At 42.1% G+C, this 19091-nt stretch overlaps 1 protein-coding gene across 2 annotated transcripts in view; it reads left to right on the forward strand.

Moving 5' to 3' along the window:
* Positions 1 to 19091, forward strand: part of GRIN2A (glutamate ionotropic receptor NMDA type subunit 2A) — a 372220-nt gene that overhangs the window by 291628 nt on the left and 61501 nt on the right. For both annotated transcript variants that reach the window (XM_007188412.2, XM_007188413.2), the window contains 5 exons: positions 297 to 465; positions 580 to 733; positions 5379 to 5504; positions 9053 to 9282; positions 17874 to 18034. In XM_007188412.2, coding sequence (XP_007188474.1) covers positions 297 to 465; positions 580 to 733; positions 5379 to 5504; positions 9053 to 9282; positions 17874 to 18034 — 840 coding nt within the window. The remainder of the gene's footprint in view (positions 1 to 296; positions 466 to 579; positions 734 to 5378; positions 5505 to 9052; positions 9283 to 17873; positions 18035 to 19091) is intronic.

Raw genomic sequence — 19091 nt, forward strand, 5'->3', positions numbered from 1 at the left:
TACCTAATTTAGAAAAATGTTGTGAAGATTAATCCAACAATTAGTATAAAGCATTTATCACAGTGCATAGCAAATAGTAGTTACTCAAGAAATGTTACCTGTTGTCATGATTACTGTCATAATTAAGAACACTTTCTACTTTTGCTGTCATAAACTCACTGAACGTCCTTGTAAAAGCCGCTTCCACATTTGGGGCCTCAATTTCCCATGTGAAAAAATAATAGAAGAGTGTAGATAATGACTATGAACACATTTTCCAGTACTAATACTCTACCATCTTGGGATTTTCTCTACAGCAATTCAACCAATGAGGGCATGAATGTTAAAAAATGCTGCAAGGGGTTCTGCATCGATATCCTAAAGAAGCTTTCGAGAACAGTGAAGTTTACCTATGACCTTTACCTGGTGACTAATGGGAAGCATGGCAAGAAAGTTAACAATGTGTGGAATGGAATGATTGGTGAGGTAAGTTATCTTTTCATCCCAAGGGGCCTCATTCAGACTTAGGGCCCAAGGTCCTCAGGGATGGTGGGAAGGATAAGTAAAGGGATGGTTCTTTTTTTTTTGCCTTGTGTCCAGGTGGTGTATCAACGGGCAGTCATGGCAGTTGGCTCACTCACCATCAACGAGGAACGTTCTGAAGTGGTGGACTTCTCTGTGCCCTTTGTGGAGACGGGAATCAGTGTCATGGTTTCAAGAAGCAATGGCACTGTATCACCTTCTGCTTTTCTAGGTATGTGAACTTCGCAGTCACTATTGCTTTCCTACGAGGAATTATAGGTATTTTGTCTTGTTTGCTCGAAAGACAGGACCAGATAGGACCTAGTTCAGTTCCAGGTAACCACGTCAGCATATTGAAAGCATGTTGCATTTGAATTACCCCAATTTTCCCCCAGTTAACATCTTTCATTTATCTTTAACTTGGAAATAGCTGCTAAAAATACAATCACATATTCAGATACCGCCCTTGGTAGTGTAGAATATAGATTAGTAGATATATTGCTTAGAGCCTTGAAAGCATTTAAAAAATAAACCTGTCTGTCCACAGTTAATTTAAATCAGCTCGTAAACTTTTATTCAGCAGCCACGTACCCATCCTCCGTCCCTCACTAGAATGACAGTCATTTATTTACTGGATGTAAGAGTAAAAATAATGATGACTGTGCAGTGATTTATACCAGTACTCTGATAAACAACACAGAAGCAGTCTGAAGAGGATACACTGTTTTAAAATTAATGGAATCATATTTTAAATGTGACTATCCTTTAAGCTGAATGGTTTATAAGAGAAGAAATTCTTCTTACTCTCCTTTTAACTGTTTCCTAGATTTATGCTTTTACACAAAAGGTTTTTATTTTTCAAAGCCAGGTAGTTCTGTTTTTTTCTATCATCTGGTTTTCTTGAGCACCTATGCATTAGGTAGCTTGGCTGGTGTAGCTGAAACTGCATGGAACATAGCCAAGCATTTTTCATTTTTTCTTTAAAGGAAATCATTGTGTTGAGCATTTTGTCATCATAAATAGTTTTTGATAGTGACTGTCTTGAAGATCATGGGATTCAGATTAACTTGCCCTTGGCATTCCCATGTCAGTGGGTTTGTCCCAAATTGGGAAGGTTAAGACAAACATTGACCCCTAGAAGGAAACCGCAGGAGAGAGTGAAAACAGTTAGATTAGGGTCAACTGAATTTCTTACATTTTTCCAAAGACAAAAAAACTTTGTTTATTAGAGAACTAAAACTGCAGACTAGGGCCCATCTGTGGATGCCAGCTCCAAGCCCATAGCCTTACTCTTCCACTGTCTTCATTTATACGTGGTGTTAGCATCCAGTGAAGCGTTCTATGCTTCATTCTCATGAGTGAAATGTTGACTAACAGGATTTTGGATACCGCCTTACTCACAGAGACGTATGGATGTACTGTTTTCATTTTCGATAATCCATTTAAGCTGTTGAAGTGCTTACGACTCACTGGATTTGATTTTGCACTCGCTTCAATTTTTGTAACCTTTGTTGGAGTAACATGGACCTTGACAAAGACACACCTCACTATGTTCCTTCTGTGCCTGTGTCTGATATGGATAATGATGCCCGTATCTTAATAAGGGAGCCTCACTGGATCATGAAAAATACTGCTTACTGATATTGACAACACAAGCAGAATGTTAATAATTATTGGATATACTCTCACTCATAGTCACTCCTAATCGTCTTTTTCCCCATTCCCTATTGGAACCTTTAACAGAGATCTTTGGTCCTAGAGGTTGGAGGAAGGGAGTTCGTGGAAGAAATGGAAAGAGAAAGTTGTCCACTTATCTTCTTAGTGAGCTAGAGAGAACTTTTCGTCCAGTTCAATCAAAGAGGAAAAATATATCCATTGACTTGTCTCATAAATATGAGTCACTGATACTGAATCTGGCCTCAACCCAGTTTCCCTAGATTTTTATCTTATCTGCCTTAGTAGAACATTTCCATAAAAGTCAAGTAGTTTTGCTAAATTTAGCTAAACCTCTTTCCCCCTACTCTTCCTACTGTATCTTTAAGAATAAAATAAATTGTAGCCAGAGGGAGCTATTTTCAAAGCTGTTTTTACACAGAAGGCTTAATATTTTTCCTGGTCACTAAATTACATCCCTATTCGAATGACTGTGCACCCCCTATTTACGGTCATTATCTGCAGGTTTTGAAAGTCATAATGAACCATGCTAAGCTACATTTTTCCATTCACTGGCTCAGTCATCTGGAAGAGCCAGACATTCAAAATCTGATTGCATTGCTCTTCATTATTTCCTATTCTCTCTCCTTCGCAAAATCCATGAACTCACATCGGAAACACTTGCAGGTAGTGCCTCTGAGCTTTTGTGTAAAAATGTAACCAGTGATTCTTCAAGGACAGAGATGATGTCTCTGGCAACGTTTCCATTCAGTTAATTCTTAAGACTTTCCAAGTAGGTTGGAGTCTTTGATCCAAAAAAATGCTGAGCTGGAGTCTCTTCTAGATTAAAGTTCCTTCATGGACAGATGTTGAATCTGTTGAATCTGTCCAGTAGAGGATGTAATCCAGAGCTATCTAAAATATTTCTGGGTCACATCTTAGACACTACAGACAGTAGCTCTTCATTGTTCTAATGACTTTCTTTGTTGTGGGGTGTGTGTGTGTGTGTGTGTGTGTGTGTGTGTGTGGTGTCTGGGAATAGCCATCCTTCATGGCACTCATAGGTACCTAACTTAACTAAAACCAGAATACTACAGCAGAATGTCTCTGCCATTCTCACAAGTCAAGGGACAGATGTTGTCACTTTGAAGTGAGAAAACATCTGGGATCAGTTTCTTGATCAGTTCCATCTGATTTTCTGACCAGTTAAGTGACTAGGACACATCAAGTGCCCAGTGAAGTCCACTGAAGGCTTACAGATTCTGACATGTGAGTACAAGAATTCAGTAAGGATTTCCCCTAATATTTTTAATAATGTCATCATAACCTGCAGGGAAAAGGAGTTATCAGATTAATAAGTGTGCATCTTTTAAACTAGGATGCCTTTTTCAGGACCCTGGACAGCACACCACCACCACCAATTCTGGCTTTAACCAGGGAACCAAGCAGCTGTTCCATTTAATTTATTATGTGTATGCAGTGTGCAAAGCACACCACCGAATACTTTACATGTGTATGCTCCTTTACTCATTACAATGATCCTCCTCTGCTGAGACACACTATGCCATCAGCACATCCAACTTGGAGAATTACTTTAACATCTCTATTTTTGAATATTAAGTAATTTTTAATCTCCTAATTATTCATTTCTTTCTCCTGGATACACCTTATTACCAAATTGCTGTGATTTCAGGGACACGATATTGTTTGTACTCAAGTTAAATTTAACTAAGATAGATTTCAGTTTTAGTCTCATTGGTTTCTTTGAGCTCATCTTGGCTTATTTAAGTCAAGTAAGTTGTCTTGGTACCTGTTGCTTCTTAAAGTATTTGCACTATCAAAACTGCATTACAAAGTATTCCTTCAGGTTTTAGAATTATCCAATATCGTTAAAGCTTCAGACATATTAGTTTCTTATTATATATTAAGCTCATTACATTGGAATTTGTGCTGAACTCTAGCTGTGTTAGGTAGTCACAGACTTTAATAAAAAGGTGGCCTGCTATCAGCCTAGTTCTTTATTATTATTACTAGCTTCATCAGAAAACAAAACAATTTAAAAATAATAAAATGTGTACTATTCGAGAGGTATTATTGGGCTTCTTATATTTTATTCTTAGAAAATGTTTGCTCATGATGAAAAGGATTATAAGTTCATTGGTGTCCAAGCGCAGTTTCTTCCCAATGATGCAATCAGGTGGAGCTATGTTCATTTTAAAAATTTTAGTCTCTGTTGATTTTCTAGCAAATCTATGTCATACATGGATAAAATGTCTCCTTTCGGCTCACTTTCATGTCCTCAATCAGTTTGAATAAAAATGTTAATTTGTTTTACATAGTATCTCTTACCTTTCTAAAGTGATCTAAGATTTAGAACCTTGTGTCTTGGCCTGCCCTTCTGAGACACCCACATGAAAATGAACTGATGAAAACTGTTTTTAGGGGAAATAACCATCTATCCATCTACTACTTCATTGCCTCTATCTTTAAACGATGCGTTTTCATTGAATTCTCGTGTGAATGTAATATCCTCAAATGACTTTTCAATTGCGTTTAACCATTACCAACCTCAACCAGATTTTTAAATTGTAGAGATCTCATCTGTCTGAAGCAGGAGGTGAAATGGAGAGAGTGGTAGTATTTGGGGGCAGACTATGACATTCCAATATTCCTGTCAATCCCACGATTTTACGATCCTTCTCTACCAGGTTATAATTCTCCCTTTACTTCTAGAATTCCTGCACGTCCTCCCTCCAGCATGTTAAGATGAAAATGAAAATAAAACTAAAACTCATGCTGATTTGCAGGTGCCTTATGTTTGACTCTTTGAATCTAGTCTTGTTTCTCTTTAGCTTTGGTCCCCTGGATGATTCTGTAATTCCAGAGGACCCTGTAGCCTCTTTGTTTGCATTTTAACTTTCTCCCTTGGTCTTATCATTATATTTTGTTTTTATTATCCTTGACGTGATTTGTCAAGTGTCATATGCTTTTCTCTGTTTTTATCCTATGATGTGCATTCTTATAAAATACCTCAAATATTTTGTAGAAGAGAGAATGATTTAAACGTAGGAATAAACAATGAGTAGCTTCTTTTGAATGATCAGAGTCACATCAGAGTGGGTCTCTCAGTGAGCCTGCAAATGGACCTCCGGGCTCCCTGCTGGCCCTGGTTGTGAGCGGGCGCTGACTGACCGCGCTTCCGCCCTCTGGCTGTTTCTCCGCAGAGCCCTTCAGCGCCTCCGTCTGGGTGATGATGTTTGTAATGCTGCTCCTCGTCTCCGCCGTAGCTGTCTTCGTGTTTGAGTACTTCAGTCCTGTTGGATACAGCAGGAACTTAGCCGAAGGGAAAGGTGAGGCTGGCTTCGTAAGCATCATTCAGAGTCAGTGCTATTTAATGTACTCTCAATGAAGAGTTCAGATCTAGAACACATTCTCCTATATCGCCTTGCTATACCATCGTCTAAATCACGCTGGTCATTGATATTACTTGCAGTGCCATACAAGTATGGGTTATTCCCTTCTACTGAAAAGAAGGATAAAACTTAAAAATGAGACATTTTAATCTTGCCATAATGTGGAGTCAATAGTTAAGTGAAAAACTACTGATATTTGCTGAGAAAGCATATTTGAAAAAGTTTTCTGGCAGTTTTCAAAATGTGCATCAAAACGAATGTTAAAACTACTAGTGAGTCTCAGCTTCAGTCTATGCAAAGAAAATGGTTTTATAGAATCTAGGTTAAGAACATTCTCCAAACTACCGAATCATGCTCACATTGGTTTGATGATAAATATAATGATAAAATGGTGACTTTCCCCAAACAGTTACATTTTCCTCTTGACAGTGCCTGACCTTAGTGCATTGTACTTGATAAAGTGGCAATCAGTAAGTAGAAAATTGAATTGAGATGCATTCATTGGCCATAAGTTTTTAAGAGGCTCCCACACGAACCACATACATAAACACATTACACAATTTTGAGTGAATTTTTCTCAATGCACAACACATTCTAAGTAGAGGGTATCAGAAGGGTGCCAGGACGAAATCTCTTTCCTGAAAAGTGACTTTAGATGGTGGAAGACGGCAGATCTTCAAGGTACAGTTATTCAAAAACAAGGCACTTTAATTTGCCATATGTTCTTTCTGCTTGGAAGATTCAATATTGGAAAGAGCCAGCAGGTCATGGGGATCTATTGGGAACTTAGTTTTACTGAAACCCTCCTGCTTCTTAACCACTGAAGAGCGGTGGTTACCACATAAACCACCTGCCGTCAACCAAATGTAGTTAAAATGCCACAAGTAATCATGTTGTGCTTAAGTGGGAGAGTTGCCAGCATTTCACTAAATGGGTAATGTAATTAACTAGTAAGAAGCTTTCCAACAGCGTGGGTCCTGAGGCAATGTTCTATGGGTGATCATACCGCAGGAGAGTAGATATTTACGTTTGCAAAACCAGAGTTTGTGTTGTTTGTGAATTCGTGCGTTTATTTGATGAATATTTCCGGAGTACCTGGTACCGGAGCAGGGGTTTAACGTGGTAAATGGGATGGAGATTTCCTCATCCTTGGGCAACTGAGAATTTAGTTGTGGAGACAACACGTAAACATATAAATGAATAATCGCAGATTGTAATAAATCTCAAGAAGAAGGGAGAAAAGCCAAAGTGAAGTGATGGGATATGGGCGCTTCTTAAGTATGATGGTCAAGCAGGGAAGGGCTTTAGGAAGAGATGATGCTTGAGTTGAGACCTGAAGGATGAGAAGGATTCAGTCCTATGAAGAACTGAGGGAGGAGCATTCCACGCAGAGGGAACAGCAGATACAAAGGCCTTGGCATGGGATCAATCTTGATATGCTCAAGAAACAGAAAAGTTATGAGTAAGTGAGGTAGACAGTGGTATAAGATGAAGTCAGAGGGATAGGCTGTCGACCGTGGTAAGCATTTCAGATTTTCTTCAAAATACAATGGCAGGGAAGAGGCAAAATACAAACCTGTACTGTGTGGAAAGGTCACTTTCTATCTATCTATCAAGACGATGGGAGGGGTGGCAGCAGTGGAAGGAGGCAGACCAGTTAGGAAGGTGGTACAGTTTTCCAAGAGAAAGAATTGCAGTGGTTTGGACTTGGATGGAGAGAATGGAGATGGAAAGAAGTGGATACATTTGAAATATATCTTGGAAGATAAAAAACTATCCAAAGGCCACCACGTGCAATAATTTCTCCTTTGGCTGAAGCACACGCTATTGTGCAGGAAGGAACCTAGCACGCAAACTCCTTCCATCACCTGGAGGCTTTTTGTTTTCTGCTCATCCGCATGTAGAAACCCTCAGGAAATGACAGCTACTTATTTCCTTGTACAAAATAGCTTTCTGTTACATCTCATTGTCCTTTATGGGGAAAATTATATGACCCAGTAATAGTCTTCATGAATCAGGAATTCCCAAACATCTTGGACAGCTCCCTGCAACTGCCCATTTCTGATTCCCAAATAGCTGTCACTTCTGATCAACATGCATCCCTAATAAAATTAAGTAGTTCATGAAGTTTACTGGATTGACTCCAATTATTTTTTACTAAGAATTCTCAGCCTCTTGGGAATAAGCCCAGAAGATCATAAAATTAGGCAAAGAAGAAGAGGAGAGCTTGAGACTGAGAATAATAGAATTAGTTGCCTTCTCTCTAATGTGTTGTATATGGATATTGTAAGTATTGCGATAGCCTGAGTTTGGCCTCCCATGTGCGGAAAGCTTGCTTCCCAGCTAGGCTCTCTGCCCAGAACTTCATAACTTCCATCAATCTGGATTCACTGCTGCCACTTTATTTATTGCCCACTCTGTGTGCATCGCCAACTGAAGTCTAAGTAGATCATTTTTTCATATCTTCATTTACTTAAATGACATAAAAACCTTCTGTTAAAGGAAGACCCTTTTTCCCATGAAATGAGGGCATAAATTGATTTTTTTCCCCTTGCACAAAAACAGACTTGAAAGCTCTAACGTGTGTGTCTTACAGCCTGCATATTCTCCTGCCCAATACATTTTGGCATATTGTTCTGCCTCTTTAGTTAAGTCTGTTGCAAGGAACACTTAAGAATCTTAAAAAAAAAAAGAATCTTAAGAATATGCTAAGGGAGAAAAAGTGCTGTGATATCAGAGTTCATTTTCCATGACCCTGCAACCAAATGTCTTCCATCTGTGAAGTGTTAGAAGAATTAAGCTCTATTGTTCTGTTCCTTAATGTCTCCATTTGGAGAGTGTTTTAGTTTGGTTTAATTCCTACATTGTGCACATCTTACATCTGAGTTTGAACAGGAGCCATTGCTAGGAACAATCAGATTAGAATATCAAGCATCAGTCCCTCTGAATTGCATGGTTCTTATACGAAAGCACATCTGACGAATACTGAAGCAGCCCCCATGCACATGTTTTTGTAAGGCTCTGCTTCCCCAAATGGAAATCAAATCCACATTTAAAACAGGTCATAACACTACTTCTAATTCAAACCCATGTTTTGCATAACCATTTTCTTCCTTCCTCCCTCCCTCCCTCCCTTCCTTCCTTCTTTTTTCCCTTTCTTTCTCTTTCTTTCTTTCTTCCTTTCTTTCTTCCTTCCTTTCTTTCTTTCTTTCTTCCTCCCTCCTTCCCTCCCTCTCTCTCTCTTCCTTTCTTTCTTTGTCTTTTTAGAAATGTGGCAAAAAGCCAGGTATATAGAAGTGTGGGGAGAACGCTAGTTTTTGAAGAAAAAAGGGCTCATGGTGGCGTGGTTCTGGGGCAGTGGCGGGCCGCGCTCTAAGTCCGTCTTCTGGCAGCCGTCAGCGTTGCTGGAACCACTGCGTAGTATCAAACACTCACAAGTGTGCATTTTGAGGAGGCGCTGACAATGTCCTTCCTGTCATTTGCAGCACCCCATGGGCCTTCTTTTACGATTGGAAAAGCTATATGGCTCCTTTGGGGCCTGGTGTTTAACAACTCCGTGCCTGTCCAGAATCCTAAAGGGACCACCAGCAAGATCATGGTGTCCGTGTGGGCCTTCTTTGCCGTCATATTCCTGGCCAGCTACACGGCCAATCTGGCTGCTTTCATGATCCAGGAGGAGTTTGTGGACCAAGTGACTGGCCTCAGTGACAAAAAGGTAAGGTCACTTTGCTTTCATCTCTGCCTGAGGGGTTGATCTTAAACGTTCTCCCCTCAGAGGAAGTAAATTAGGCTCCTATCATCCAAACCCATCAACTCGAAGGCACAAAGCCAGAGGATTTTTTTTTCCCTCTTAACTCAAATGGGCATATTTCTAAAAGCTTCAGGAACGGAAACTTAAGCTTAGCTCTCCTAAGTCTTAAACTGTCCAGATCTAATTTGGAAACGTAGTTTCCCCCGGTGGTTGTTTCTCATATTTATATGATTGTGTTGATGATGCTTACTGAGGTCTGTGACTCATGTTACAGCTTAGGCTGGAGCTCATCTTGCCAAGGAGAGTATGGTGTTGAGGAAGATCCATTAGCCTTGGATCAGGAGAGACTTGGGGTGAAGTGGGATGCTCTCGGCTGTAGGTACCTCCTAGTTTTGTGACTTTGTATGAGTCTCTTACATGCTCCATGCCTTGGATTCTCTGACTTGAAAACAAAAGTCCTCTGTAAGCCCTACCCAGAGACAAAACTGACAGCTCCTTTATACTAGGTAGCCAATCAGCCCCTTCACCAGCACTCCTGACTCACCGGAAATTTCTTCAAGGGACGCAAAAGGAGCAGGGAGGTTTTTCCTTTCCCTCCGGTTCCTTTTACTCAGACTCGCCTTCAATCCTGCCTCCTGGGGCTGTGCTTCCCACATCAGGGAGATGGGAGTGGTAACACCTGCTTTCTCCATTCTCCTTTGCCATGTAATGAAGTTTGCAGGGTGTGAGAAGCTATTCAGAAACGTACAGGGAGGAAGAGGTAAACTGGGTATATCCTTCTATTGACATTTTAGTTTCAGGAAACAAACTCTGACTTGCTAAGCTCAGCAGTGTGGGGACTGCAGCACTGCAAAGATTTTCTGTCTTGTATGTGGGGATAATTTGTCTCTTTATAAATTCTCACTATCATGTCTTATTGGCATGAGTCTACATATATCCTTTCAGCATTCATCAACAGACTGCTGAATAGAAAATCAGCCCATGAAAAGACCTAACAGCTTATCCGTGACTTACACGGTGGTTGAAAGAGGTACAGAGAGGCCTGTCATCAGAGAGCAGGTGAGGGGCTGTGGTGAGTCACCATCACAAAAGCGCCACCAACCTTATGAGCAGTTGGCCTCTGATGGCTCCTCCTTGGAAATGCCACTTAAGTAAATGCCACTCTCTGCAACATGGCGACAAAGCCCTGTATTATCTGGCCCATCCCCCCATGTCCCCTCCCTCTCGCTTGCTGAGGTCCTCTCTCTGTTCCTTAGACACTCCAAGTGTATTTCTACCACAGTGCGCTTGCACTTGCCATGTCCTCTGCCTGGAATGTTCTTCCCCCTTTATTCTCATGGCCGGCTTCTCCTTGACTTTCAGGTTTTAGGGAAACTATCACCTCTTGGGAGAGTCTTCCTGGTCACCATGGTGAACTTGGCAGCCTGAGCTTGTGCTCCCATGAAACTTAAATTCCAGTAGGAAGAAATAAACAACACACAAGTAAATGCAATGGAGAAGAAAATTCCAGGCAGGAATAAGTGCTGTAAAGGAGATAAAACTGATGAGATTAAAATTGACTTGGGGGAAGGGGATGTCAGGGTTATCTGGCACTTAGTAGATGCTCAGTGCACACTTGTTGATTGAACGAGAAATGCATGGTGTGTTGGATGCTGCGGGCACCCCGCCTGGGGCCTAGGATCCCTTTCTCAGTTCTGTGTGCCCAGCCTCACCTTTGCTGGCAAAGGTTCATACCAGGGACCTTCAGAGGATGATTACCTTGGGGCACTGAAATGGTAAATGCCTGGATTTTTTTTTTTTTTTTTTTGGCCTGGATATTTTTATGTCCCCCAAATCTTGCAGTTGCCTGTAACCAGTGGCTAACCAGTGTGAGAGTACAAAAGCCCAGCTGTTCTGTTGCTTCTAGGCAAACTCAGAGGTGCAGTTTACTCCCCAGAGCTCCCTGCAGGATCAGGCTGAGGCTGAGACTTTGCTCATGGTCACACCCTTGGTTGGCTTCCTCACCTTCCCTAACCTTCTTCCCCCATGTCCTTCCTGGTTTCTCCTGGAGCCCTTCCTTAATAAATCATGCTCACCCAATTCCTTGGCTCACCTAAAGCACATGGCATCTGGGAGGCAGCAGAGAAAGCCCTACACTCAGAGTCAGGAAAGTTGGGTTCCTTTTCCTCTCTGCCACATACTAGCTGTGTGATGCCTTTATTGTTGTGTAACCTTGCTGTGCCCCCTAGTTCCTCTCTGAACATTTGGGAATCATCGTTGTGGTAAGGATGGAAGGAGGCTGCACATGTGACTGTGCCCGGTAGCCTGTAACTGTTATGTGATTCCATCACGTCATGGGAGCAAATGTACAGTTCCTAGAATAAGTGACCAGAGGTACATGGGAAGCAGTGGGAAACCAAGTTTTGGATGAGAAGATTCTTCAAGAAAGTAGTTGGCAGCATATTTTGCTTTTTGTTGCTATTTTCAATAGCAAGGGGGAAAAATCCCTTGCTACCTAGTTTTGGGTCTAATAACATGACTGCTTGTGGGAAAACTAATTAGAAACACTAATAGTTAGACTGACCTTCTCTGACTTGGAAACATCTAGTAACAGATACCATATCCTCATGAGATGCAGCTCAGTTTCCATGCTCAGAGTGTTAGCAGCAAGCAGATAGCTCTTAATTAAATGTTTGATACAATTAGATAAACAGCAAAATTCCTAGAGTAAATAAGCTAAATGCTCCCAGAAGATTAATGGCAGATACACCAAGAAAGTCTGCAAAATAAAAATCTATATTGAATCAATTTATTTTAATATGTACACAAGTGTTCTTTTTTCTTTCTTTCTTTCTTTTTGTCATGAATACCTATGTAACAACTCAGGTTTATAATACTTCCAAGCCATTTGGATACTTGCTGTGAAAGAAGCCCACGGTGTGCTCAGATGAGCTTGGGGTTAAATTGTACGTAGGTGAATTCATGGGTAGATGCTCCCCTAGGAATTATTAAAGAAGTTGGAATGTTGGTGGCAACCCTTCCCAAAATGTTGGGTGTTACTGTGGTTGGTGAAATCCATCCCTGGGAGGCAGGCTAATGTAGTGGAAAAAGCAACACCATAGGGGTCAGATGGATCTGGATTCAAATCCTGACCTTGCCATATAGTAGTTGTATGGCCTTCAGTGTGGCAGTATCCCCACAGCTTAATTTCCTGATAGAGGGGGTTTAATACCATTCTGGCGAGGTTGATATGAGGATTAGGAATAATCCTCACACTGTGCCTGGCACATGGTAGATAATCCTACTATAAATGGTATTTCTTCCCTCAACCCTCCTCCCACCCCCCTCCACTACCTCTCCCCTCTCCTCTTCATCTCCCTCCTCTCCCTCCTCATGACCATCACTATTGCCTAATTCGAACCATTCCTCACTTCTGGGGTCTGAAATATTATTGCACGGAGTTGGCCTTTTGTGACGGCAATGGAGGAAATTCGGGGAATGTACCTTGTGGATGAGCCCATACATGTGTTGTCGTGCAGTTGTGCTGGGTGAGCCTCGTCCACCATTCTTATTGGTTGAGTGGAGGCCTCTGAGCCTCTCCTCCCTCTTAAGGACCACAGCAGTTTGATGCTACATCCAGAAGCATGTGGAGCTCACCAGTGGGAGAAGACCTTACTAGAAACAGGGGCTCTAGTAGCCAGACATTCCTTACTTATGTCCACAGAAGATAGATATTTTTTAATAGTTGTGTATTTTTTGGTTCACAAGAGAAATAAAGAAATGTCCTGATTAATTGCCACATTTTTCCTAGAAGTTTTACTTCCCAGACCTGTATCTCTACTTCGTCCATCATAATGCACTTACTATGACTTATTCGCTGGAATGACTCTCAGACCTGTCCACATACCAAATGGAAAAAAAAAATGTAGAATACAATCCTCTGATCTTCTGTTCTCTACATTGGAGGGAAACTGGATCCTTTATTTGACTAAAGTCATGCTGGGTAACAACAGGTGATAAGGTGATGTTTATCAAGCATTAGGGGATACCATTAAACACTCTAATTGCAAAAGCAATCTTCAGTTTACAGATGGAGAAACAGAGGCTCAGAGAGTTTAAGCAACTGCCCCAAATGTCTCAGTTCCAAAGTAGCAGATGAAAAGCCCAAGGCCAGGTGCAGCCAGTTAATATGAACCATGAGGGCAACGTTGAGAGAGAAGCTGTGAGGAGTTCTGCTGACTCTGGGCTTCATGATTACGTTGCCCTGTGGTCTTGTTGATGGGGGAGACCTCTGCACCACCCCTTCCTGCGCTGGAGCCCACATTCGTTTCTTCCTGCTTTCACGTGGAACTCTCTGGGAGAAAGTTGCATCAGAAATGATTCCCCTAAGAAACACAGAGTGTGCCCTCGACGCTACGCCCTGGGATTCCGGCAATGAGTCATCCTTGCCTCTATTTTTCACACTGTAGGTCGTGACTCTTTAGGGAGTCATGAAATTAATTTAAGAGTTGTGACCATTAAAATAGTAGATCACCATGGATTACATCAGAGTATATCCTAAGTAGAAAGTGTGTGTTTACAGGGTGGAGATGGAAGATGTATTGTGAGTCATGCTTTAAAAAGTTTGACAGCCTTTAGTTGAGCGGGAAAGGTTCCTAGGGCTGGGTGCCAGGCTGAATTTAGTGTGGGTGAGGGTACAATCAAGGCCAGAGAGGTGTGGAAATTCATCACCGAGGCTGAATCTCTGTCTCTATCGCTGTGCAAACCAAACGCAGGGAAGGAAGGGAATCTAAAAGAGCTGCGTGTCTCCTCTGCTACAGATGGTGAGTGAAGGGGAAGGCAGTTAGGCAAATAGGCCATCAGATGTCTCGGGAGATTGGGAGCGGCTGCTACAATGACCAGATTTATGAGCAGTGCTGCTGCCTCTGTGCCCCTGAGCCGACAGCTGCTGTGCAAACAGGCCTGGGCTGGTGCCTCCCGCTTTCAGGTGGTGCGTTGAGGCACTGCTTGCCTGAGTGAGTGCAAAGAGCATTTGCTGTTCACACACACACACACGCTTGTACACACACACATGCTTGTACACACACGCTTGTACACACACGCTTGTACACACACACACGCTTGTACACACACACACGCTTGTACACACACACACTCCCAACACAAGACGCCCAGCAGGAGGACCTTGTCTGGACAATGCATGGCCACTTCCCGCAAATCCAGTTATGGCTGCTTATTAGGCAGCAGCATGCCTAATTTAAGGGGAGCGATCTTCAACTGGAAAGTTTAATTAACAGTGAAAAGAAGTGTGAGTCTAGAAAAAGGAATAGTGTTTTTGATTAGCCTGACTCTTGAGTAAACTTGGACGCTTCCTCTGGCAGTTCTCAGTTCCGTGGAAGACATGCTGACGTGGAAATCTGAGAGACCTCTGGATCCCAGCCCTGGTTCTGCTGGAGATTTGCTGGCTGTCCTTCCCTCTCTGGGTCTCAAGGTCCTCACCTCTAAAAGAGGAGAGGTCGCTAGTAATGGTCTCAGAGGAATGATAGAGTTCAGACCTTAGGTTTGAAATCTGGGCTGCTGTTTACAAGGAGCATAATCTTAAGTAGGTCATGGAATGTCTCTGAGCCTCAGTTTCTTCATCTGTAAAATGGAGCCTCAAAGATTAGCTACCGGGCAGGGTTGTTGTGAGTATTAAATGAGCCAGTGTTTGCAAAGTTTTCAGCACAGTGCTGGCCCCCAGCAAATCCTCAAAACATGTTAGTCATTATAACCATCACTTTCTAGTTCCAGAATTCCATATTTCATAGAAAAATGAGGCCAAGGTTACTTTTTTGCCCACGATGATGGCAGAAATGACGAGTAAGAGTAGTTTTATTTTTGAGTGCTTACTCTGTTGCAGGCGCTATTCTAATTACTTGACAAAAGTTGTAGTTTTAGATCTTCCCATTGACCCCATAAGGGAAGTACTCATGTGTTTCCCACTTTGCAGACGGAAAATAAGTGGAGGCAGCGGGAAGTAAGGTGGCTTCTCTAAGGCCCAACAGTCTGTAAGGGATAGAACCTGACTTTGGAACCTGTGAGGCTGAGCTCACACTTGTAACCATTGCCTTGTGCTGCCTCTAGATTTTAACTGTATTTCTGGGACTTAGACCTAGTTCTCTGGACTCCCAATCTGGTTAGGTTGCCCCAAACACTGAAGGTGTGAACAGATGGGGAGCAAAGAACCTTTTCTCTACCCTTCTAGATAGTTCTGCCTGGTCTAAGAATTAAATTGACATGAGGCAGATTAACAGGAGAAAATCTAACTTAATTTCTTACATACGGGAACCCCACATATATGAGAGGTTCAGAGACAGAAAGGTAAAATGAGGCAGATGTGGCATCCTGAGCTAAGGAGTAGGCTAGGGCCCTGGGGCTCCAGAGGGGAGGAGGGTAATTCACAGGATGACGAGAAGAGCAGACGCTGAGTAATTAAATGTTTGCCTGTCATAGGTCATAAAATGTTACTTCTGGTAATAACTCTTATTATGGGCAAGGCCCCCAATTTAAATGCTTCAAGGGAGCAGGGAAAGTTCCTCTTGAGCCCACAGGGTCTCAATTGCCTTCAGCTCAAAATAAAGCATGTGCCAAAGTGGCACGTCTGGGGGAGGGGCTAAATTAGGAGTTTGCGGTGAGCAGATACAAACTACTCTGTGTAAAATAGATGAACAACAAGTCCTACTGTATAGCGCAGGGAATTATATTCAGTATCTTGTAATAAACTATAATGGAAAAGAATATGAAAAAGAATATATGTATTCTTCTATATATATATATATATATATATCCATATTTGCTGTACACCAGAAACTAACACAACCTTGTAAATCAACTATGCGCCAATAAAAATTTTTTTAAAAAAGAATAGAAAAATTCAAGGCCAGATAGCTTCACTGGTGAATTTTACCAAATAGTTTTAAAGGAGAATTAACACCAATCCTTCTCAAACTCTTTAGAAAAAAATAGAGGAGGAACACTACCTAACTCCTTCTCTGAGGCCAGAATTTCCTTGATACCAAACTAGACAAAGGAATCACAAGAAAAAAAATGATAGACCAATATCTTTTTAAAATATTGATGCAAAAATCCTCACCAAAATACCAGCAAACCAAATCAAGCAGCAGCATACAAAAAGAAAAATATGCCATGACCAAGTGAGATTTAGCCCAAGAATGCACGGGTGATTAAACGTATGAAAATAAGTCAATGCAGTACACAACATTAATAGAATGAAAACATAACCACATGATCAAAGCGGCACATGTTGGGGAGGCCTGACCCCCTTCACAGACAACATCAGCCAATCAGGGAAACCCAGTAGAGCATGGGCAGTGAGCCTTGATGGAGGCTCAAGAGGCCATACCAGGCATGGGCATCACCGGGAAGCTAATGGTTAGTATGGACTTCAGCTCAAGAAACGTTCATGGAACCTGCCATTATGCCTGGGATGTGTTAGGACCCCAGTAGGTATTGCAGGCGTGCATGAGCGAATGAATGAATGATGGCTGGAGAATGAGTGAATGACATAGAGTCTTTGTACGGGAAGAAAAATAATTGTCCCTCTACCCTTCCAGGTTCTTGGTGGAGACCCCCACCCTCCATAATAAATGACAGATTTAACAGGAGAAAAACATGTATACCATCTGTATATATGGGAGATACCCAAGAAAACTGAGTAGCTCCCCGAAATAGCCCAAACCACCAGCTTAAATACTATCTTCAGCTGAAGACAGAAGAAAGATGTAGGGTAATGGGAGGCGTGATGGGGGTGGGGGGAGAAGGAAAGGCCAGTTCTGGGAGGAGACCAGGAAGAGCACAGTAAACAAGGGTATGGTAGTGATGCAGGTTTAAGTTGCTGCCTTCTCCACTGATAAGAGTTTTAGAGATTTAGTCATCCTCTTCCAGACACAGAGAGGAAGACACCCTCACGAATATAAGATTTTGCCTCTTCCAAAAGAGTTAACTTCTACTCAGTTTTCAGAGTTTCTCCTGTGTCTGACGTTTCTTAAAAAATAACCAGCCCCCAGATAATCCGTTTGCCAAAGAGGCGTATTTCGGGACTGGCAAATTCTGCTCCCCTTTGTCATTTTCTGGGTGAGGTAAAAGAAATTGTAAACGGGGTCCAGGGAAGGGAGTGATTGGTGAGGATCTCAGAAAATTTCATGATAAGGCAGATGAATGAACTGAAGTCATACATTAATTCCAGCTTAATCAGCATTTCCTGAGCACTGCCCGTGAGCCTAGGACTAGGCCGGTCTCTATAATGGAGACGAAAAATTCCGTCCAACAGATACCTGGTGCACACCCAGCCAGCCCCTGTGCTGGGCACTGAGGAGCAGTAAGGAAGAAGACAGACACTGTTTCTGACTTCCTGGAGCTCCCAGACCAGTGGAAGGTGTGATTAAGTAGAAAGGAAGCACAAAAATGAGTGGGTTTTTACTGTCCTGTGCTAGCGCGTGCATATGTGTAACTCCTGAGGCAAGACAGAATGATGGCTGATTCTTCCTCCTCCTCCTTCTTTCTCTGTCTCTCTTCAGTTTCAGAGACCTCACGACTATTCCCCTCCCTTTCGATTTGGCACGGTGCCCAACGGCAGTACGGAGAGAAACATTCGGAACAACTACCCCTACATGCATCAGTACATGACCAAATTTAACCAGAAGGGAGTAGAGGACGCCTTGGTCAGCTTGAAAACAGGGTAAGGATGACGGTTTCTTTTGCTCTGCAGGCCTGCCCATCCACACACCTTACAGAAAATGACTGCACGCCTTGCCTTTGCGCTTGTCTGCCCCCACTGTTGTATGTTCTTGAGAGCCGAGCCGGAAGTCAAGGAGGCCCCCAGTTGAGGGCTGCTTTTGCTAATCTGATGAGTATCACAGGCTTCCTTCTGAGTTGTGTTAAGAAAAGGCAAATCCAGGACACTTTGAAATGCAGAGAACCAGAGAGGTTTCTTAAACTGATAAAGAAGTTGGTCCAACTCAATGGGATATTTTAGCCAATAGGGAGATCTAAGGAGATGGAGTTTATTTAAAGTGGTGAAAACAAAGTACTGTAAGTTTTTATCTGATTTTAGATAGGAGTTTATGGCATGTAGCTTTCTGTGAAAACTGAGTGTCACGTTGAGGAAGAAGAAAGGAAATATGGAGAGAAAAGCTGAGAACTCAGTCTTTCTAAAGGTACAGCTAACATTTCCGTCTACCTGTTGGCATTGTGGAGGATAGCAGACACGAAATAACTGAAGCTGTAAACAGAAGACCTGTTTTATTACCTTGGACAGTTCTTCAATCGCTCTCAGCCTCATACATAAAATGGGAATAATGATAGGACCTAATTCATAGGAGTTTTATGAGGATTAAGAGAGAAAATTTGCTGTAAAGCATTTCGGACAGTGCCTGGCACAGAGATAGGACATAACTGCTAGTGTTGTTATTTGGTGTAAAGGTTAAATTCTATTCCATGGACTCTTCAACGTTTTGAAAAGTCAGGGAAGTGTGAAATGTGGTTTTGAAAGGGTTCCATTAAAAAAGATTCTGTTTTAAATGAAAGGATTGTTTATTAAGGAAAGTTTTGCTTATCCAGAAAATTTACTTACGTGGACCATCTCAATTGTCAGGGATCCCTGGCAAGTAAAACAGGATGTAGTGCGTGCTCCTTGCCGATTAATGCACAGCTTCTTCCTGTGGGCTGTTCTGCAGGCCCATTGCGAAGGCCTTGCTGCTTCTTTGTGTCTGGTGGGGCAGAGGGGGCCCCTCTAA

Source organism: Balaenoptera acutorostrata, chromosome 15, assembly GCF_949987535.1.
Source record: "Balaenoptera acutorostrata chromosome 15, mBalAcu1.1, whole genome shotgun sequence".
Classification (NCBI taxonomy): Eukaryota; Metazoa; Chordata; class Mammalia; order Artiodactyla; family Balaenopteridae; genus Balaenoptera; species Balaenoptera acutorostrata.